Source organism: Rhinoderma darwinii, chromosome 5 (genome assembly GCF_050947455.1).
Source record: "Rhinoderma darwinii isolate aRhiDar2 chromosome 5, aRhiDar2.hap1, whole genome shotgun sequence".
Taxonomy (NCBI): domain Eukaryota; kingdom Metazoa; phylum Chordata; class Amphibia; order Anura; family Rhinodermatidae; genus Rhinoderma; species Rhinoderma darwinii.
In genome coordinates, this window is record NC_134691.1 from 246,742,342 (window position 1) to 246,766,070 (window position 23,729).

The window sequence follows — 23,729 nt, forward strand, 5'->3', positions numbered from 1 at the left end:
GGTAAAGAAACTTTCTGAATGCTGTTTTGAATACTTTGAGGGGTGCAGTTTTTAAAATGGGGTGATTTATTGGAGGATTCTAATATACAAGGCCCTCAAAACCACTTCAGAACTAAACTGGTACCTGTAAAAATAGCCTTTTGAAATTTTCTTGAAAATGTGAGAAATTGCTGCTAAAGTTCTAAGCCTTGTAACATCCTAGAAAAATAAAAGGATGTTTAAAAAACGATGCAAACAAAGTAGAAATATTGGAAATGTTAAACTAGTGACTATTTTGTGTAGTATTACTATCTGTTTTACAAGCAGATCCATTTACATTTAGAAAAATGCAAATTTTCTCTAAATTTTGGTGTTTTTCACGAATAAATATTGAATTTATCGACCAAATTTTTCCACTAACATAAAGTACAATATGTCACGAGAAAACAATCTCAGAATCGCTTAGATAGGTAAAAGCATTCCCAAGTTATTACCACATAAAGGGACATGTCAGATTTGAAAAAAAATTGGCTGTGCCACAAGGCCAAAACAGGCTGCGTCCTAAAGCGGTTAAAACGGAACGGTGTTCACCAGCCACAATAAATAACGTGTTCATTTTATTGTACCGGTTTTTATGGTTGTGGGATTTTAAATATAGACATGTTATTTACTGTTTTGTCATTTAGCAGTTCCTTTTTATTGTATTTTTCTGTTCAGCGGTTTTCTTTTAATTGTAAAAACTGATCTCGGAGATAAAAAGGAACTTTACCTTTTTAGCCCTAATCCTTTTATGCCAAAAAATACAAAACGTTGGCAAAACGAATCATTGGCCCCAAGATACAGTTCATGTCAAATTACTATATCAATGTATGAATTGGTTTATTTTGGCATCCCAGTTCCCCATTTCTGTGACAGCCAGACTTGCAAAACAGTAATCGGAGTAAAAATAAATAAAACAATAAGGATATGATTAATCCATAACAAAAATACATTTCAAGATAATACTGGTCACACGTGGCAATAGGACATAAGCTAAGGTCTTAATGAACTGGCAGAATCTTGAGGATCTCAAATTCTGCATGGAAGCCCTCAACCCTGAGACAAGGCGTTCTAACGTTACTATAAAAGATTCTATTTTCGCTTTATGTGAAAAGATTACATAACTAGTTTTGAATGACTTAGGCGTTTCTCTGCTAAAAAATATAAGTAATTCAGTACATTCGAAAACAGAAAGGTTCTGTTCAGTTCCCTGGCTCGAAGATCTGGCTACTCGCATAAAAAACACAGGAACTTTCCCAGACCAAACCAAAAGACTTGGGGGATGGGGAGAGAGTTATGCCAAGAAACAAATAGTTCGTAACCTCTACTTGGTTGCCCCACGCTTTAGTTCAAATTGTGATTTAGCGACTTTAATCCTTGCAAGTTGCACTCCTATAATATTCTAGCTGCTGTATTGATCTTCTGAAAATATAAAACTAAGGTGAAATTCACACGAACGTGTGCGTTTGGCGCACGCAAAAACCGCTGCGTTTTTTGCGCGTTGCAGTTCCGTGTGTCATAAGTGTTTGGTGCGTGGCTGCGTGATTTTCACGCATATGCCATCCTTATGACACGCGGTTTTGAGGTTTAGAAAAATAAATGAAGGAGGTGCTTTTATCTTTCCCTTAATTTCTTGATCTACTGTTGCGCAAATCACGCGCAGCACGCGGAATTGCGTCCGTATTCTGCGCGTGATTTTCACACACCCATTGACTTCAATGGGTGCGTGATGCGAAAAACAAGCTCAAGTATAGGACATGTCGTGAGTTTTAGGGTATGTTCACACGAGGTCATTACGTCCGTAATTGACGGACGTATTTCGGCCGCAAGTACCGGACCGAACACAGTGCAGGGAGCCGGGCTCCTAGCATCAGTTATGTACGATGCTAGGAGTCCCTGCCTCGCTGCAGGACAACTGTCCCGTACTTTAATCATGTTTTCAGTACGGGACAGTTGTCCGGCAGCGAGGAAGGGACACCTAGCGTCGTACATAACTATGATGCTAGGAGCCCGGCTCCCTGCACGGTGTTCGGTCCGGTACTTGCGGCCGAAATACGTCCGTCAATTACGGACATAATGACCTCGTGTGAACATACCCTTACGCAGCGGACACACGCTGCGTTAAAATAACGGACAGTCTGAACGGCCCCATTGAGTTACATAGGTCCATGCGACGCGCGTGATTTTCACGCGCTTATCACGGTAATAAAGTCAAAGTATGAAAATCATATTAACCGGACCTATGTGATCTCACTGACCAAACAAGAGCATTATTTACAAGCTGTAATATTGAAGATAATATTAGACCATACTGGAAGAGAAACAGACTGGCCAAAAGAGTCCATGTGCCCCAATACAACAAATCTGATTATAGCTATCCTTGGTTGCTATGGGCAACGCGGACACTTTGTTAGAACAGATTTTATGTACGTGTGTGTGTTTGTTTTGTACAGACCTTAGATTCTAAGCGACAGGGTAAGGCCCCATGCACACGACCGTAAAAAACCTCAGATTTTGCGGACCGCAATTGCGGTCCGCAAAAACAGACCCATTCACTTTCGTTGCACGCGGACACATTTCCGTAGCACTACGGAAGGGTGTCTGTGCCGTGGAAATGTTCTGGGAATTATGGAACATGTCCGTTCTTTTGCATTTTGCGGGCCGTGCTCCCATACTTTGTATGGGAGCACGGCCTGAAAATGCGGCTGTTAGCCGGCGGCCGGCCGTGCCTGCGATTGCGCCGTGTGCATGGGGCCTAAGACTACGGGTTTGTGTGGCATGAGTAACCTAAACACAAGACCAAATCTTACATGACATGTCCACCAAAGTGAAGAAGTAATGTTACTGACAAACTATGTAAGCTTGATATAAACAAACAAGGTCTGCTTCTCCTTTATGAGATTCAACAGAACAACTATCCATACATTTCTGAATTTCATTGTTTTTTGTTCAATATTTGACACTATAAGGGTCAATGCACACGATGCATATTACGTCCAGTTTTGCCGCTCGGATTTGCGGGCGGCAAAACCGCAGCGCAATACATTACCAGCATAAGCAATGAGAGTCCAGGGAATCTCCTGTCCACGCTGTGGTATTTTTTGGGACGTAAATTGACCCGTGGTGCGTATTTTCGAAACGGCGGGATGGCAATTTATCCCGCTAGCGTAAAAACCACACTGAAAAACGCATCATAAAAATTGCTGTGAATTCCTTGCAGTTTTGCTGCGTATTTTCCACAGCAAAATACGCGACGTGTGCAAGTAGCCTTAACCTAGAAACCAAAACTGTGATGGCTACTGTTAGAGTGTATAACTGTTGATCTCCAAATATAATGTTCCCAAAAAAGCTAAATATATCAGCAGATGTGAGAAGGGGGGGGGGGGGACAGACTTGAAATTGCCGGGGTTCCAGTGGCTGCAATGGCAACCGGAGGCCTGATACTGGCCTCCCGGTCTGCCTAGCACGGAAGCCGGTCAGGACCCGCCCGGTGGTGGTCCCTGATCGGCTACCGTAGCCACCGGCAAGATGGCGCCGGCTCAGGAGCTGATCCGGCATCATCAGCGGTGGAAGTCAGCTGTATGTTACAGCTGACATCCACCTGTAACGGCAGGAACCGGAGCTAGCTCCGATCCCTGCCATTAACCCCTTCGATGCAGCGATCGAAAGCGATTGCTGCATCTTAGCGGTTGCTAACAGATCGCTAGCCCTGACAGGCAATCAGGACTGGCGACTGCTGCTATGACAACAGGAGACACAATGGCCTCCTGTTCTGCCATTACGGAAGCAGATTAGGCCCAGCCGGGAGGCGAAGCCTAATCAGCTTGCTGTCAGTGAATACTTTGTAAATCGCCAAATTAGGCTTCAATTTTACATGGTACTCTTTCACTCCTGAGCCTGGTCGAATGTCCAGGCAAAAGATTAGGGTCGGAAACACCGCATAATAATTAGGGAGCTGTCTGGTTATGGTGGCACAAGCTGGGCACCACATATTGGCATATCTATGGACGAAATCTAATTTTCACTCTGCAACATCGAGTGAACACTAATTTCTACAAAACACCTGCAGGGTTAAAATGCTTACTACACGCCTAGGTGAATGCATTGAGGGGTGAAGTTTCCAAAATGTTCTCACTTCTGGGGGATTTCCACTGTTTTAGTCCCACAGGCGCCCAGAAACCAATCCAGCAAAATCTGCACTCCAAATGGCACTCCTTCCCTTCTGAGCCCTGCCGTGTGCTCAAACAGCAGTTTATGACCACATATGGGGTATTGCCGTACTCGGGAGAAATTGCTTATCAAATGTTGGGATTTTTTCCCCTTTATTTGTTGAAAAAATGAAAAATGTTGAGCTAAAGCTATGTGTTATTGAAGAAAAAGGATTGTTTTTATTTTCACTGCCCAATTCTAATAAATTATATGAAACACCTGTGGGGTCAAAATGCTCACTACACCCCTAGATGAATTCCTCAAGGGGTATAGTTTCCAAAATGGGGTCACTTTTGGGGGATTTCCACTGTTTTGGCACTGCAAGGGCCCTTCAAACCTGACATGGTGCCTAAAATATATTCTAATAAAAATAAGGCCCCAAAATCCACTAGGTGCTCCTTTGCTTCGGAGGCCGGTGCTGCAGTCCAGTAGCACACTAGGGCCACATGTGGGATATTTCTAAAAACTGCAGAATCTGGGCAATAAATACCGAGTTGCATTTTTCCGGTAAAACTTTCGGTGTTACAAAAAAAATGGATTAAAAATGAATTTCTGCAAAAAAGAAATTTGTAAATTTCACCTCTACTCTGCTTTAATTCCTGTGAACCGTCTAAAGGGTTAATAAACTATCTAAATGCTGTTTTGAATACTTTGAGGGGTGCAGTTTTTAAAATGGGGTGACTTTTTGGGGATTTCTAATATATAAGGCCCTCTAAGCCACTTCACAACAGAACTGGCCCCTGTAAAAATAGCCTTTTGAAATTTTCTTGAAAATGTGAGAAATTGCTGCTAAAGTTCTAAGCCTTGTAACGTCCTAGAAAAATAAAAGCATGTTCAAGAAACGATGCCAAACTAAAAGTAGACATATGGGGGATGTTAATTAGCAACAATTTTGTGTAGTATAACTGCCTGTCTTATAAGCATAAACATTTAAATTGAGAAAAATACAAATTTTTGTAATTTTTCGCTAAAATTAGGTGTTTTTCACAATTAAATACTGAACGTATCGAGCAAATTTTGCCAGTAACATGAAGTACAATGTGTCACGAGAAAATCTCAGAATCGCTTGAATAGGTGAAAGCATTCCGACGTTATTACCACATAAAGTGAAACATGTCAGATTTGAAAAATGAAGCTCTGTCAGGAAGGTCAAAAGTGGCTAAAGAGGGAAGGGGTTAAATGTATACACACATTGACAATTGAGTGCTACCAATTGGGGGTGTGTCCCTACACAATGTCCAGTCAGTGATGACAGAGTGAGACTGGGTAGGAACACACCCCTCTGACCAGGGAAATGGTAAAACCAAGTTATCAATTTAATCCTAAATTTCTAATAGGAATAACAGAGGAACGGCACAACACAAAGTTCTAAGAAAATAAGTCCCAGAATTGTTATTTCATGGGGAATACATGTATTTACAAAATTAGACATGACAGAAGAGTTGACTGGTCCTCTTTGATATATCTAATAAAGTGAACAGAAAGACCGAACTGCTAGACAAATGGATTAAAACAATGAAACATACAATGGGGAGCATTAAAAAAACGACACATCTGCCAGTTCCCAAATACACAGAACCCCGTCCCGGTTATCTCTGCACGAAGGTTGGGTACAACCCTGATACAATCAGAAGCCGGCTGAAATGAAGGGTGAATGCATGAGACCTGAACTATACAAACGTAAAGAAATAAGAGGAGTGATAATTTTCAGCTTGTGGGAGCCTCCACTGAAAGTATATATTACTAGTGTTCTAGTGAATCCTACAAAGTGCTGATATCCTGCTCCTTTTCTGTGAAATCTGTAATGGCGCAACAATTTCAAAGTCTATGTAATCTTTCTCCGAGATGTAAGGCAGGTCCTGGGAGAGTGCCAACAGGATTCTTTTCCCCCAAATGCTCCTAAGTAGTCACTTCCTCTCCATTCTTAGCACAAACAGTTCGACTACACAAAAGTATTGGGGAGAGGAGCTTTATAAAGGAGTAAATGTGGCACTTCAAACACAAGAAAATTTTTCTTTGGTAACATTTTCTTCTCTGAGCTTTTCATAATGGAGACTTTCATTATTTTTGTTGGAAAAAAAAATGAAACATTGACCATGCGAGTAAATACAACCAAAACTACAGTTAGTATTAAAACTCACAATGTATGTGTGTAAATCTGCACTTTGACTTATGTGCATAACAGAAGTCGTAGCAGTGAGCTGGATCAGTCATACCACTGATCTAATGGACAACCGACAGACCACATTGACTTATATATTGAAGGTTTCCATTGTTTACCAGCACCAATATCAATGCAAACTGCAATATTCTTCCCATCAAGTGACAAACCTTGACGGAACCCCGAACGCTAATGGGAAGATTGCCAAAAATAGCTAAATGGTGACGCACCTTTCAAAATACTTATATACGGTACATGGGGTACTCCAAATACGTCTAGCCATCAAAATAAACACATCTCTAGTGAAAAACTCAACATTTAACCCCTTCAGGACTGAGCCTGTTTTGGCCTTCAGGACGAAGCAGATTTTTCAAATCGGACATGTGTCACTTTATGTGGTAATAACTCCGGAATGCTTTTGCCTAGCCAAGTGATTCTGAGATTGTTTTCTCGTTAAATATTGTACTTTATGTTAGGGAAAAAAGAAATTCAATATTTGTAAAAAACACCAAGATTTAGAGAAAATTAGAAAAATTTGCATTTTTCTAAATTTAAATGTATCTACTTGTAAAACAGATAGTAATGCCACACAAAATAGTTACTAGTTCACATTTCCCATATGTCTACCTTATGTTTGGCATTGTTTTTTGAACATTGTTTTATTTTCTAGGACGTTACAACGCTTAGAACTTTGGCAGCAATTTCTCATAGTTTCAAGAAAATTTCAAAAGCCTATTTTTTCAGGGACCAGTTCAGTTCTGAAGTGGCTTTGAGGGCCCTATATTAGAAAGTCCCCATAAATCACCCCATTTTGAAAACTGCACCCCTCAAAGTATTCAAAACAGCATTCAGAAAGTGTTTTAACCCTTTAGGCGTTTCACAGGAATTAAAGCAAAGTAGAGGTGAAATTGATAAATTTCATTTTTATTTTTTTTCGAAAATTCATTTGTAATACATTTTTATCTGTAACACAGAAGGTTTTACCAAAGAAATGCAACTCAATATTTATTGCCCAGATTCTGCAGTTTTTAGAAATATCCCACATGTGGTCCTAGTGCGGTAATGGACTGAAACACAGGCCTCAGAAGCGAAGGAGTACCTAGTGGATTTTGGGGCCTCCTTATTTTAGAATATATTTTAGGCACCATGTCAGGTTTGAATAGGTCTTGTGGTACCAAAACAGTAAAGATCCCCCAAAAGTGACCCCATTTTGGAAACTATACCCCTCAAGGAATTTATCTATGGGTATAGATAGCATTTTGAACCCAGTTTTTTTGCTAAATTTTAGTTAGTATGTGAAGATGATTTTTTGGTGAAAAAACGTAGAAATTTTAAATTTGTAAAAGGAATAAAGTAGAAAAAACACCCCAACATTTGTAAAGCAATTTCTTCCGATTATAGCAATACCCCATATGTGGTAATAAACTGCTGTTTGGACCCACAGCAGTGCTCAGAAGAGAGTGAGCACCATTTGGATTTTGCTGGAATAATTTTCAGTGCCGTGTCGCGTTTGCACTGGAGGGATGAGGGGTGTAGTTTCCAAAATGGGGTCACTTTTGGGGGGTTTCCACGGTTTTCAAGGAATTTTTCTAGGGGTAAAGTTAGCATTTTGACCCCACAGTTGTTTTGCTGAATTCATTGGAATTAGTCTGTAAAGGTAAAAATCTACTTTTTTTTCTGTAAGAACTTAGACATTTTTAATTTTTACAAGGAAGGAGAAAAAGCACCCCGACATTTGTAAAACAATTTCTCCTGATTACGTAAATACCCCATATACAGTGAAGGAAAGAAGTATTTGATCCCTTGCTGATTTTGTAAGTTTGCCCACTGTCAAAGACATGAACAGTCTAGAATTTTTAGGATAGGTTAATTTTACCAGTGAGAGATAGATTATATTTTAAAAAAAACAGAAAATTACAGTCAAAATTATATATATTTATTTGCATTGTGCACAGAGAAATAGGTATTTGATCCCCTACCAACCATTAAGAATTCAGCCTCCTCCAGACCAGTTACACGCTCCAAATCAACTTGGTGCCTGCATTAAAGACAGCTGTCTTAAATGGTCACCTGTATAAAAGACTCCTGTCCACAGACTCAATTAATCAGTCTGACTCTAACCTCTACAACATGGGCAAGACCAAAGAGCTTTCTAAGGATGTCAAGGACAAGATCATAGACCTGCACAAGGCTGGAATGGGCTACAAAACCATAAGTAAGACGCTGGGTGAGAAGGAGACAACTGTTGGTGCAATAGTAAGAAAATGGAAGACATACAAAATGACTGTCAATCGACATCGATCTGGGGCTCCATGCGAAATCTCACCTCGTGGGGTATCCTTAATCCTGAGGAAGGTGAGAGCTCAGCCGAAAACTACACGGGGGGAACTTGTTAATGATCTCAAGGCAGCTGGGACCACAGTCACCAAGAAAACCATTGGTAATACATTACACCGTAATGGATTAAAATCCTGCAGTGCCCGCAAGGTCCCCCTGCTCAAGAAGGCACATGTACAGGCCCGTCTGAATTTTGCAAATGAACATCTGGACGATTCTGAGAGTGATTGGGAGAAGGTGCTGTGGTCAGATGAGACTAAAATTGAGCTCTTTGGCAATAACTCAACTCGCCGTGTTTGGAGGAAGAAAAATGCTGCCTATGACCCAAAGAACACCGTCCCCACTGTCAAGCATGGAGGTGGAAACATTATGTTTTGGGGGTGTTTCTCTGCTAAGGGCACAGGAGTACTTCACCGCATCAATGGGAGAATGGATGGAGCCATGTACCGTCAAATCCTGAGTGACAACCTCCTTCCCTCCACCAGGACATTAAAAATGGCTCGTGGCTGGGTCTTCCAGCACGACAATGAGCCGAAACATACAGCCAAGGCAACAAAGGAGTGGCTCAAAAAGAAGCACATTAAGGTCATGGAGTGGCCTAGCCAGTCTCCAGACCTTAATCCCATCGAAAACTTATGGAAGGAGCTGAAGATCAGCGTTGCCAAGCGACAGCCTCGAAATCTTAATGATTTACAGATGATCTGCAAAGAGAAGTAGGCCAAAATTCCATCTAACATGTGTGCAAACCTCATCATCAACTACAAAAAACGTCTGACTGCTGTGCTTGCCAACAAGGGTTTTGCCACCAAGTATTAAGTCTTGTTTGCCAAAGGGATCAAATACTTATTTCTCTGTGCACAATGCAAATAAATATATATAATTTTGACTATGTGATTTTCTTTTTTTTTATATAATCTATCTCTCACTGGTAAAATTAACCTAGCCTAAAAATTCTAGACTGCTCATGTCTTTGACAGTGGGCAAACTTACAAAATCAGCAAGGGATCACATACTTATTTCCTTCACTGTATGGTAATAAACTGCTGTTTGGACCCACACCGGGGCTTAAAAGGGAAGGAGCGCTATTTGGCTTTTGGAGCTCAAATTTAGCTGGAATAGTTTTTGGGTGTCATGTCGAATTTGCAAAGCCACTGAGAGACCGAACCAGTGGAAGCCCCCCAAAAGTAACCCCATTTGGGAAACTACACCACTTAAGGAATCTATCTAGGGGTATACGGAGCATTTAGGCCCCACACGTCTTTTGCAAAATTTATTAGCATTAGGCCGTAAAAAACATTATTTCCACTAAAATGTTGAATTTTTTCAATTTCACAAAGGGTAAAGGAGAAAATGCACCCCAACATTTGTAAAGCAATTTCTCCCGAGTACGGCTATACCCCACGTGGTCAGAAATGTTTTTTTTTTATTAGAAAGTAATTAACCCTTTCCGAACTAATCCAGGTTTTGCTTTTTCTTTTTTCCTCTCCGCTTTCCGAGAGCCACAACTTTTTTATTTTTCCGTCAATAGAGTGGTGTGAGGGCTTATCTTTGCGAAACAAGCTGTAGTTTTTATTGGTACAATTTTTTGGTACATAAGACTTTTTGAGCACTTATTACGTTTTTTGGTAGAGCGAAGGTGACCAAAAAAAACTGATTTTGCAGTTTAAAATTCTTTATTTTTCAAGGCGTTCACTGTGCGAGTTCAATAATGGTATATTGTAATAGCTTGGACTTTTACGGACGCAGCGATACCAATTTGTGTATTTTTTTACATTACTTTAGAGAAAAATGTGAAAAGGGTTTCTTTTTGGACTTTAAATATTTATTACATTTTTTCCACCAATAATGACTATTTACTTTTGTTTTTACATATTTTTTTAGTCCCCCTAGGAGACTTGAACCAGCAATCGTTGGATCACTGGTAGAATACACTGCAATACTAATGTATTGCAGTATATTGTCATTTTTACAGGCTCCTGTAACAGCGTGATCGCAGTTTCTGTCCGTTAGTCCCGGGTATCAGCTGTAATACACAGCTGACACCCGCAGCGTATGGCGCAGGCTCAGCGCGTTAGACGCTCCATATATCACTCCCCACACCACAACATGCTATTAAGTCATGGTGCGGGAAGGGTTTAATGCGCAGCGGATGGTGCAGAGTGAAAATTTTAATTTTCCACTGATGTGTCATTTTAGTGCACTATATGTTGTGCTTAGTTTGTGCCACAAATACCTCAAAATATTAACCGGGTTCCCCCGGGTATGGCGATGCCATATCGGTGGACGTAAACGGCTGTTTGGGCACGTTGCAGGGCTCAGAAGGGAGGGACGCCATTTGGAGCGCAGATTTTGCTTGGTAGTAGCTCTGGCGTTTTGCTGGTATTTCAGTTTATAATGTGGGGGCTTATATAGGCTGGGCAGAGTACATCAGGGGCATAATAAGAGGGTATAATAATGGGGTAAGTAAATAATAATCCGCAGATATGTAGCCAGTGTCGCACTAATAAATGGCACCCGATCCTATCCGCTTTTGGAACACTCTGCACATTTTGCATCGCCATAATCTGGGAGCCTGAACTTTTTCTTTTTTTTTTCACCACCGGAGCTGCGTGAGGGCTTTTTTGTTGCGGGACAATCTGTAATTTTCATTGGTACCATCTTGGGGTACATGCGATTTTGTTGATCACTTTTTATTCAATTTTTCGGCAAGCAAGGTGACCAAAAACCATCAATTCTGACAATGATTTTTATTTATTTTTTACGGCGTTCACCCTGGGCTATAAATTACCATTATATTTTATTCTGCGGGTCGGTACGATTACGGCGATACCATATGTATATAGTTATTTTATGTTTTGCAGCGTTTATTTAAAAAATTATTTATTTTTTGTGTCGCCATATTCTGAAAGGCATAACTTTTTTATTTTTCAGTCAAAAAAGCTGTGTAAGGGCTTGTTTTTTTGCGGGACGGGTTGTAGTTTGTATCAGTACTATTTTGGCGTACATGCGACTTTTTGATCACTTTTTATTGTATATTTTGGGAGGGGTGGTGACCAAAAAATAGTGATTCTGGCATTGTTTGTCGTTTTTTTATTTTTTTCCGGTGTTCACTGTGCGGGAAAAATAATATTATAGTTTTATAGTTGGAGTCGTTACGAACACGGCGATACCAAATATGTGTACTTTTTTTTTACGTGTTCATTTTTTCCCTATAATAAAAGACTTATTATAGGAAAAAAAGCAGTTCTTGTTTATGTCACTTATAACTTTTATTTTGACACTTTTTTTAAAACTTTTTTATTCTTTTTTTTTACTTTTTTCACTTGTCCCACTAGGGGACACTTAGACTTGCAGCTTTGATCGCTGCTGGAATACATTACACTACACACGTAGTGTAATGCATTCCAACTGTCATTGTGACGTAACAGTCACACTTACAGGAAGCCTACGACGACCACCCTCCGGCTGGTCCTCATAGGCTTCTGTACATGGCAGCCCGGAAGCCATTGTCTGGCGTCCGGTTGCCATGGGTGCCATCGCCAGCCCCCGCGATTTCACGTGGGGGCTGCCGATGGGCGCTAAACACCTTAAGTGGCGTTCAAAATCGAACGCCGCAATTAAGTGGATAATTGCCAAAATCAGCGGCGATGGGCCACTGATCGGCAATGGGGAATGCAGGGCAGGCACCCTGCACAGTTAACCGCCGCTGCGGTGTAGCGTCGCGCGGCGGTTAACTGTCAAAGCACAGACGTAACTGCATATTGAGGTGCGCAAACTTACTGCACACATCGACGTGTAGTTACGTCAAGGTGCGGGAAGGGGTTAAAAGTACCTTGCAGGGGGTAATTTTAATTTAGGGATCAGGGGCATGTTGGCTATGGCACTCAACTTGCACTTTCCTGCTCACCGAAACTGTAATAGCAGGTTTCCCCACACAGACGTTGCATATGTACACATACATTGCAGAAAAAAATGGGTCCTTCACATTATTAAAAGTAGGCCAGAACTAAAGTACTACTTTACACATCAGACATACACCATACAACTCTATTATTATTAAAAAAAATAAAAATAAAGAAAAAAAAAAACAAAACGTGAGTGCAAGAGTTAGGCCTCATTCACAGCTGCGTCAATATTTACGTTGCTCTGCTCCGCCAGAGGAGCAGAACAATGAAAATACTGGAAGCGCTGGTTCCATTGTGCAATAGACATAATCAATGCCTGACGAAACCTATTGACAATGGGTTTCGTCGGGTTTCCGTCAGGGTGTCTGTGGTTTTAATAGAAACGATAGCGCAGCATGTTACACTATAGTTTTCAGGCGGATCTGTGACGGAGGCCCCTAACCGAGCCTCCAACGCAGACGTGAACAGGGAACATGAATTCAAAATGCATACAGTACAGAAAGAATTGGAACTCTAGAGAAAATTCCAAAAACATTAATAAAATTAGAAATCATGATATTATCTCTCACCTACAACCATAAGTGTAAATTCAAAACCCCTCTTCACAGATTTCCTGTATACTTGATTTGGAAGATTGGCAAAGCCCACGTATCCTTCAAGGTTCTTCTGTTGCTACAGCCAAGGCAGAAGAAAGAAAAAAAAAAGGTTAGCATAGTTGCTATAGTTAACGGACCATTCTGTCCTATCTTCAGTAATACAATTGAATGTCTCAGAATTTAGATTCAGGGCCTCTATTCCAGGTGTTCGATGGGACTTGTACAAACATTTGCAGCTATTAGTATAAAAATACCAGGAAGGAGAATATAAAATAAAGATGATCCAATCTCCATGTTTGTAATATTGAACTACATCACATTAAAGTAGATCTATTTGGAGGCTAGAAACCTGCCATGGTAAAGGGTTACCAAGCACTGACTGAACGGGTGCCCAAACGTTTGCACATGATATAATTTAGATTTGTATTATATTAATGCTATTAAACTGAATAAATAAGTGTATGTTTTAAAATTGGCAAATATGTAATGCTTTAGGTGGGGAAAAAAAAAAAAAAGTTCCTAGTAGAGCTGGCAGATAATTGCAATAAATCGATTAACTATTTTAATGAAGCAAGGTTATGGATTTGTCAGACTTGATATGACAACAGCTTCCCAGGTCTTACTGCCCACCCTTAACACTCTATGAGCTCCTTCGCTCTACTGCATTTTCCTGCCAGGGTTCATCATCTGCATTTCCAGTCGTAGCGGTCTTATCCCTGCCTGAGAATTTGAAGAGCCAGTCAGCTGCTTAAAAGGCCCAAGAGACGTGGCGGCACCACGCTGTACTGGAGAAGAATGTCTCCAAGATTCAGTGGGGGGGGGGGGGGTTAAACCCTCTTGAACAAGGTTTCTTAAACTTTTCCCTAAAACAACCATCTATCCAAATCCGGGCCCAAATGTGAACAGGGCTGGTCATAGGTGGTCAGCTGACACAACTATAGAAAGTGGTAATCATTAGGTTACAGCAGAGACTCCAACATGTTGCTATTATATACGTCACTTGTCGCAGATGGTTTTAGCTGTAATTCATGGGCTAATGCACTCGACAGTGTACATATTCATACAATCCCTACCTACCGTCATTCTCTAAACATCAGCATCAACCCTTTCGAATAAATCAAGTCTGACGGAATCATATGGAAGCCTTTCTCCTGTGACTATCCACATATCAAAGAATCTTGTACTATGAAAGCTTTCATACTGACCACTTGCGCAGTCACAAATAGCTGTTCTGTAAAGCTGACAAGTGAGCTACAGAGAACAGGAAATATATCAGTCTTACTCCAGTAATACAATAAGGTAGGATAGCAACACTATATATTAATATGGCTCTGTATGCACCTACCCTGGTCTCTGGGGAAGGGGCTGTACTCCATTACAGCCCGGGGACCATAAAAATCTGAGATTTCTCTACCAATTGCCTTCCCTTCATTTCAGCTGCCATAAAGCACACACAGCCTGCTGTACACACAGGAAGAAACCATCTCCTCATTATGACCACCTCCAGGAAAGGTTTTACAAAAAAATATTAACCCCTTCCCACTACACCAGTTTTGGCCTTTGTATTTTTTTCCATCCACGCCTTCTAAAAGAGCCATAACTCTAATGGCACATTTTAACCCAGTAATTCCACCATTTTCTTTTTTTTTTACTTACATTGTTGACTGTGTAGTTTAAATAACATGTTAACTTCATTGTACGGTTCACAGCAATTGCAGGGATACCACATATGTGAATTTTATATATATATATATATATATATATATATATATATATATATTTATTTTTTTTTAACACTTACTAAATAAAACCACTTTTTATGGTTTTATTTAAATTTACTTTGTACACTTTTTTTTTTAATAAACTTTATTTAATTATTTTTTAGTCCCACCAGGGGACTTAAATGGACACTAACTTTTGAAACAATTTATCCTGACCTAATAGTATACCTGATATATATCAACTGTGTACTTTACTTACTGTTATCAAGCAAAGTCAACCTCTAGTTACAAACCAAAATTGACAAACTGCAGGGGGGGGGTGACACTTCACTGTCTGCGTATAGATGCCTATGGAGAAGGGAGGGGCTGCAGGGAGAGAAAGAAACAGACATGCTGCCAGTACAATTCTATCGAGAAGGGAGGTGGAGAAGAGCAAGACAGACGCCGCAGAAGTTATAAATACCTATACAAGTATAGACCATTGGCATACGCCAAGTAATTATGCGTCCACACAAGTCAAGAACCAAAACTCAATACCTATGAAAGTTTGTGAGGACAACTAATATATCTCAAGAATAAACGACACATCGCACATATCATGTACCATGACCGTATAAAACAAACTTTATTGTAATGCACATAACCGCATATTGGCCATCAAAAGATAAAAACAGTAATACACACAATTAAAAAGGAAAGTGTGGAGACAGCATAAATAATCCAAATATTATGCTAACACAGTATGAACATCATGTGATGTGGTACAGTACAGAAATCTACATCCAAGAAAGATGTGTCATAAGTAAATTTGTAAGATGAGAGAAGAAGCCATAAATGTGCTATGCACCTAACCAAAAAGCACAAAATTGTGCACACCTGTATGGATACACGGCTATGGCTGCACAAATTAACACAAAAAATGGCCCTACATCAAAAGGTTAAGAGTACTGCACAAACCCGTGGATTGCATGGTGGATCACACACGAAATGACACCGCACTAAACGCCCCCGACGCGCGTTTCGCCGTCAGCTTTCTCAAGGGGTCGAATTCCCTTATGTAACATCAGTGTCTTGGCAATGTTTCAGTTTAGTTAAAATAGAAGGGACTGATGGGGGCAGAAATAAAAGGTCTGTGCTTGTGCTGCTTCCTATATACTTAGGCTTCGATAACATCTGTGTCAGAACTCCGTTCATGGATTCCATCTCACCTTTCAGTCAGGGGAACCCATGAACGGAATACAAACGGAAACCAGCGCTAGGAAAGCTCGGAATAAAGCGAGATAGGTTTAGTGTCAGGCACCCGTCACCGTAGTTAGGTTTAGCGTCAGGAAAGCTATAAAGAATAATCTAGTTAGGTTTAGTGTCAGGGAATCGTCGCCGTAGATAGGTTTAGTGTCAGGGAAGTTCACATAAAATCTAGTTAGATTTCGTGTTAGGAACCCTTGCAACAGTTGAAACCTCAGAGCGAAGTGACCCCATTTGGGCCACCACACCAGACAATTACGAGCCCCAAATCCCTGAGTACACGTTCAGCCCAGGGATAAAATTTAATACGGCAGTGCTTAGTGAGATGGACTTTTTCAAGTTCTATGAATTTATAGAACTTATGGTGTCCCAGACAAATTTCTATGCCTAACAGTATATAACAAAGAACCCCACATCATTTTTATGCCCAATCCCACCGGTGGACTCCTGTAGACGCAGCAGAGTTGGGCAAGTTCTGGGGACTGCTCTTGAACATGGGGCTTCTGAAAAAGCCATCCATTAGGACCTACTGGAGTACAGACCTGTTATACCCCACCACGATGTACCGTATGGCTATGTCCAGGATGCGTTATGAGGAAATACTTTGCTTCTTACATTATGCTGATAATGAGCAGTGCCCACCCCGAGATGACCCCAGTTTTGACAGTTTGTATAAACGGAGACCGCTATTAGACAATTTCAGTGCCTGGTTTGCCCAAGCATACACCCCCGAGAAGTGTATTTCTGCTGATGAGTCCCTGGTACATTTTAAAGGGAGGCTTCAACTCCGCCAGTACCTGCCAAGTAAGAGGTACAAATTTAGAATATATAATGGGAAGGACAGCAGTATTCAGCCCCCAGAATGTGCCCCCCCCCCCTTAATGGAATTTAGCGCAAAAATTGTGTGGGATTTGGTGCACCCACTGCTGGACCAGGGTTACCACCTCTACCTGGATTATTTTTATACCAGCGTCCCACTCTTCAAGTGCCTCGATTCAAGAAGTACTGTGGCATGCGGCACTGCTAGAAAAAACCTGAGAGGCCTCCCTAAGACTCTGCTTGGGTAAATACTCAGAAGGGGTGAGAGCAGGGCACAATCTAGCAGCAACATATTGTGTCAAGTACAAGAGAGATGTCCTTGTATTGACAATATGTGGCCACACCAGTATCCATGTACCTGAACGAGGTACCACTACAGAGACCCCCAAACCAGACTGCATCATGGACTACAATAGGTACATGGGAGGGGTGGACTTGTCAGATCAAGTCCTGAAGCCCTACAGCGCCATGCGGAAATAGAGGGTGTGGTATAAGAAGCTGGCCGTGCACATCATACAGATGGCATTGTACAATGCGTACGTGCTACGTCGGTGTACAGGCCAGACGGGAACTTTCCTGGAACTTCAAGAGGTGGTTATCAAGAACCTAATCTTTAGGGACCAGGGAGGGGGGGGCACCCAGTACTTCTGGAAGCGAGGCCACACGCATCGTACCAGAGCAACACTTTCCAAGAGAAGTTACCCAAACTGGCAAGAAGGGAAAAGGTCAAAAGAGGTGCAGAGACTGCTCAAAGAGGGGGATAAGGAAGGACACAATATACCAATGTGACACGTGCCCCGAAAAACCAGGGCTCTGTATGAAAGATTGTTTTAGATTTTATCATACATCCCTTGATTTTTTATGTACCCTGATGCACTCCACACAGCTTATCCCCTCATCTTTCCCTTCTGAGCCCTGCCGTGTGCCCAGGCAGCAAATAACAGCCACATGTAGGGTATTGCAGTACCCTGGAGAACCCACATTACAGATTATGGGGTGTATATCTCCGGTGGCACATGCTGGGCACAATATATCGGACACTGACATGGCATTTTTTATATATATATATATATATATATATATATATATATATATATATATATATATAATTGCAAATCTCACTCTGCACCATCTGCTGCACATTATCTTTTACACAGTACCTGTGGGTTCAAAATGCTCACTACACCTCTAGATGAATGTCTTAAGGGGTGTAGTTTTTAAAATGCAGTCACTTCTGGTGGTTTTCCATTGCTTTGATACCTCTGGGACTCTGCAAATGCGACATGGCACCCGAAAACCAATCCAGCAAAATCTGGACTCCAACAAACACACAGTGCTCCTTTCCTTCTGAGCCCTCCCATGGGCCCAAACGGCAGTTTATCACCACAAATGTGGTATTGCCGCACTGAGGACAAATTGGGCAACAAAATGGTGTATTTTATTCCTTGTGAAAATAAGAAATTTGGATCAAAAATGACATCTTATTAGAAAAAATTACATTTTTTTAATTTCACAGCCCAATTCAAACATGTGCTGTGGAAAAACTGTGCGGTCAAAATGGTAACCATAAATGAATTCCTTGAGGGGTGTAGTTTCCAAAATTGAGTCACTTTTGGGGGATTCCTACTGTTTTGGCACCTCAACACCTCTTCAAACCTGGCATGCTGCCTAAAATATAGTCTAATAAAAAAAAAGAGGCCCAAAAATGTAGTAGGTGCTTCTTTGCTTCTGGGGCTTGTGTTTTAGTCCACGAGCACGCTAGAGCCACATGTGGGACATTTCTAAAAACTGCAGAATCTGGACAATACATATTTAGTAGTGTTTCTCTGGTAAAACCTTCTGTGTTATAGAAAAAATGGAATAAAATTGAAATTCAGCAAGAAAAATTAAATGTGCTAATTTCACCTCTACTTTGCTTTAAAGAGGCGCTGTCACCAGATTCTCAAATCCCTATGTCCTATTGCATGTGATCGGCGCTGCAATGTAGAGAACCGTAACGTTTTGTTTTTTTTAAAAACGTTCATTTTTGGCCAAGTTATGAGCTATTTTATATATATGCAAATGAGCTTTGAAATGGACAATTGGGCGTTTTTTTCCCGTTATGTCCAACTGGGCGTGTATTGTCTTTTTTACTGGGCGTGTTTACGTGTATGACGCTGACCAATCAATGACGAGTCAGCGTCATACACTCATCTCCATTGATTTACACAGCAGCGATGTGCAGCCGCATACACAGAGATTAACGTTAATTGAGTGTCCTGATAATGAATACACATGAAATCCAGCCTGGACGTCATGTGTATTCAGAATCCTGACACTTCTGAATCTTTTTTTTGAGATTTCCAGCAAGGGAAACGAAATCTCGTTTACCTCCGTAATCTCGCGAGATTACGCGTGGCTTGCGGGAATCTCACAGAAAAGATTCAGAAGTGTCAAGATTCTGAATACACATGACGTCCAGGCTGGATTTCATGTGTATTCATTATGAGGACACTCAATTAACGTTAATCTCTGTGTATGCGGCTGCACATCACTGCTGTGTAAATCAATGGAGATGAGTGTATGACGCTGACTGGTCATTGATTGGTCAGCGTCATACACGTAAACACGCCCAGTTAAAAACACAATACACGCCCAGTTGGACATAACGAAAACGCCCAATTGTCCATTTCAAAGCTCATTTGCATATATATATATATATATATATATATATATATATATATATATATATATATATATATAAAATAGCTCATAACTTGGCCAAAAATGAAAGTTTAAAAAAAAAACAAAAACCTTACGGTTATCTACATTGCAGCACCGATCACATGCAATAGGAGATAGGGATTTGAGAATCTGGTGACAGAGCCTCTTTAATTCCTGTGAAATGCCTAAAGGGTTAAAAAAAACGTTCTAAATGCGGTTTTGAATACTTTGAGGGGTCTAGTTTTTAAAATGGTGTTTTATTGGGGTTTCTAATACATAGGCCCCTCAAAGCCACTTCAGAACTGAACAGGTACCTTAAACAGCAATTTCTCATTTTTAAGAAAATTTAAAAAGCCTTTTTTTTTTTTATGTTCTAAGCCGTGTAACGTCGAAGAAAAATAAAAGAATGTTTAAAAAAACGATGCCAGTCTAAAGTAGACATATGGGAAATGTTAATTAGTAACTATTTTGTGTGGTATAACCATCTGATTTACAAGCAGATGCATTTAAATTTAAAAAAAATGCAATTTTTTCTAAATTTTCTTTAAATTTATCCATTTTTCACAAATAAACACTGAATATAAAATCGACCAAATTTTACCACTAACATAAAGCCCAATGTCTCACGAGAAAAAAAAAATATCAGAATCGCTTGGATAAGTTTAACCCCTTAAGGACGCAGCCTAGTTTGGGCCTTAAGGCTCAGAGCCCATTTTTTAAATCTGACATATTTCAATTTATGTGGTAATAACGTCGGGATGCTTAAACCTATCCAAGCGATTCTGAGACTGTTTTCTCGAGACACATTGGGCTTCATGTTCATGGTAAAATTTGGTCGATATATTTAGTGTTTATTGGTGAAAAATTGCAAAATGTAGAGAAAATTTTGAAAAAAATAGCATTTTTCAGAATTTAAATGCATCTGAGAGGGTTATACCACCCAAAATAGTTACTAGTTCACATTTCCCATATGTCTACTTTGGATTGGCGTTGTTTTTTGAACATTCTTTTATTTTTCTTGGACGTTACAAGACTTAGAACATAAACAGCAATTTCTCATATTTTTAAGAAAATTTCAGAAGCCTTTTTTTTAAGGTACCTCTTGAGTTCTGAAGTGGCTTTGAGGGGCCTATGTATTAGAATCCCTGATAAAACACGCCATTTTAAAAACTAGACCCCTCAAAGTATTCAAAACAGCATTTAGAAAGTTTTTTTAACCCTTCAGGCATTTCACAGGAATTAAAGCAAAGTGGAGTAGAAATTTGCAAATTTCATTTTTCTTGCTGAATTTCAATTTTATTCATTTTTTTTTTTCTGTAACACAGAAGGTTTTACCAGAGAAACACTACTAAATATGTATTGTCCAGATTCTGCAGTTTTTAGTAATGTCCCACATGTGGCTCTACTGCGCTCGTGGAATAAAACACAAGCCCCAGAAGCAAAGAAGCACCTAGTGCATTTTGAGTCCTCTTTTTTATTAGAATATATTTTAGGCAGAATGCCAGGTTTGAAGAGGTGTTGAGGTGCCAAAACAGTAGGAATCCCCAATAGTGACCCCATTTTGGAAACTACACCCCTCAAGGAATTCATTTATGGTTGTTGTTAGCATTTTGACAGCACAGTTTTTTCACAGCACCTATTTCAATTGGGCTGTGACATTAAAAAAAATGAAATTTTTTCCAATAAGATGTAATTTTTTATAAAAATTTCTTATTTTCACAGGGAACAAAATACTCCATTTTGTTGCCCAATTTCTCCTTAGTGCAGCAATACCCCATTTGTGGTGATAAACTGCCGTTTGGGCTCATGGGAGGCCTCAGAAGGGAAGGAGCGCTGTGTGTTCTTTGGAGTGCAGATTTTGCTGGTTTGGTTTTCAGGTGCCATGTCACATTTGCAGAGCCCCAGAGGTATCAAAGCAATGGAAACCCACCAGAAGTGACCCCATTTTGGAAACTACCCATAAATGAATTCCTTGAGGGGTGTAATGTGACCATTTAGACCCCATAGTTTCTTCACAGAACTTATTTGAATTGGGCTGGGAATGAGAAAAAAAAATATTTTTTCTAATAATATGTCATTTTAGCTCAAAAATTCTTATTTTCACAAGAAATTAAATACTCAATTTTGTTGCCCAATTTGTCCTGAGTGCGGCAATACCCCATTTGTGGTGATAAACTGCTGTTTGGGCCCATGGGAGGGCTCAGAAGCAAAGGAGCGATACTTGTTCTTTGGAGTCCAGATTTTGCTGGATTGGTTTTCGGGTGCCATGTCGCATTTGCAGAGCCCCAGAGGTATCAAAGCAATGGAAACCCACAAGAAGTGACCCCATTTTGGAAACTACACCCCTCAAGGAATTCATTTATGGGTGTTGTGACCATTTTGACCCCATAGTTTTTTCACAGAACTTATTTGAATTGGGCTGGGAATGAAGACAAAATTATTTTTTTCAAATATTTAGTTTTGGCTGAAAATGTCTTATTTTCACAAGAAACAAAATACCCCATTTTGTTGCGCAATTTGTTCTGAGTGCCGCAATACCCCATTTGTGGTGATAAACTGCCGTTTAGGCCCATGGGGGGGCTCAGAAGGAAAGGACCACCATTTTGCCTACTGGGGATTTTCTAGTGCAAAGTCATGTATGCAGAAGCCCCTGAGGTACCAGTACAGCTGAAACCCGCAAGAAGTGACCCCGTTTTAAAAACTACACCCTTAAGGCATTCATCTAGAGGTGTAGTGAGCATTTTGACCGGAGATATACACCCCATAAACTGTAATGTGGGTTCTCCCGGGTATGGCAATACCCTACATGTGGCTGTTATCAGCTGCCTGGGCACACAGCAGGGCCCAGAGGGGAAAGACGAGGGGGGATAAGCTGTGCGGAGTGCATCAGGGTAAGTAAAATTGAGGTAAATTATAAACCAAGGGATGTATGATAAATTTTAAAACACTCTTTCATACAGAGCTCTGGTTATTCGGGACACGTGTCACATTGATATATTGTGTCATCCCTTATCCCCCTCTTATAGCAGACCTCTTTTGACTTTTTCCCTTCTTGCCAGTTTGGGGAACTTCTCCTGTAAAGTGTTGCCGCACTGGTACAATGCGTGTGGCCCCGCTTCCAGAAGTACTGGGTGCCCCCCCTTCTTGGTCCCTAAAGAGTAGGTTCTGGATAACCACCTCTTGAAATTCCAGGAAAGTTCCCGTCTGGCCTGCACATCGACGTAGCACGTACGCATTGTACAAAGCCATCTGTATGATGTGCCCGGCCAGCGTCTTATACCACACCGCATGGCGCTGTAGGGCTTCAGGATTTGATCTGACAAGTCCATCCCTCCCATGTACCTATTGTAGTCCAGGATGCAGTCTGGTTTGGGGGTGGCCTTTCCTTCATATATCCTAAACCTGTAGGTAAACCCTGATGCACTCTCACAGCTTATACATCTTCACGCCATACCTTGCCCTCTTACCTGGCAGGTACTCGCGGAATTGAACCCTCCATTTAAAATGTACCAGGGACTCATCAATAGAAATACACTTCTTGGGGGTGAATGCTTTGGAAAACCGGGCACTGAAACGGTCTAATAGGGGTCTCCGTTTATACAAACGGTCACGGTCTCGGGGTGGGCACTGCTCATTATCAGTATAATGTAAGAAGCTAAGTATTGCCTCATTTATTTATTTTTTTAGGTTCCAGTTCAGTTCTGAAGTTGCTTTGAGGGGCCTATATATTAGAAACCCCTATCAAACACCCCATTTTAGAAACTAGACCCCTCAAAGTATTCACAAAAGCATTTAGAAAGTTTATGAACCCTTTAGGTGTTTCCCAGAAATTTAGAGCAAAGTAGAGTTGAAGTTGACATTTTTTTTTTGTCAGAAAATCCTCTTTATTCCATTTTTTTTTTACAACGCAATTGGATTTATCAGAGAAACGCAACTTAATACGTATTGCCCAGATTCTGCAGTTTAGAGAAATATCCCACATGTGGCCCTCGGGCGGTAGTGGACTGAAGCACCG

At 40.6% G+C, this 23,729-nt stretch overlaps 1 protein-coding gene across 4 annotated transcripts in view; it reads right to left on the reverse strand.

Moving 5' to 3' along the window:
- Positions 1-23,729, reverse strand: part of SEPTIN7 (septin 7) — a 220,265-nt gene that overhangs the window by 145,430 nt on the left and 51,106 nt on the right. For all 4 annotated transcript variants that reach the window (XM_075827030.1, XM_075827029.1, XM_075827031.1 and 1 more), the window contains one exon: positions 13,200-13,302. In XM_075827030.1, coding sequence (XP_075683145.1) covers positions 13,200-13,302 — 103 coding nt within the window. Of the gene's footprint in view, positions 1-13,199; positions 13,303-23,729 lie in introns of those variants that run through there.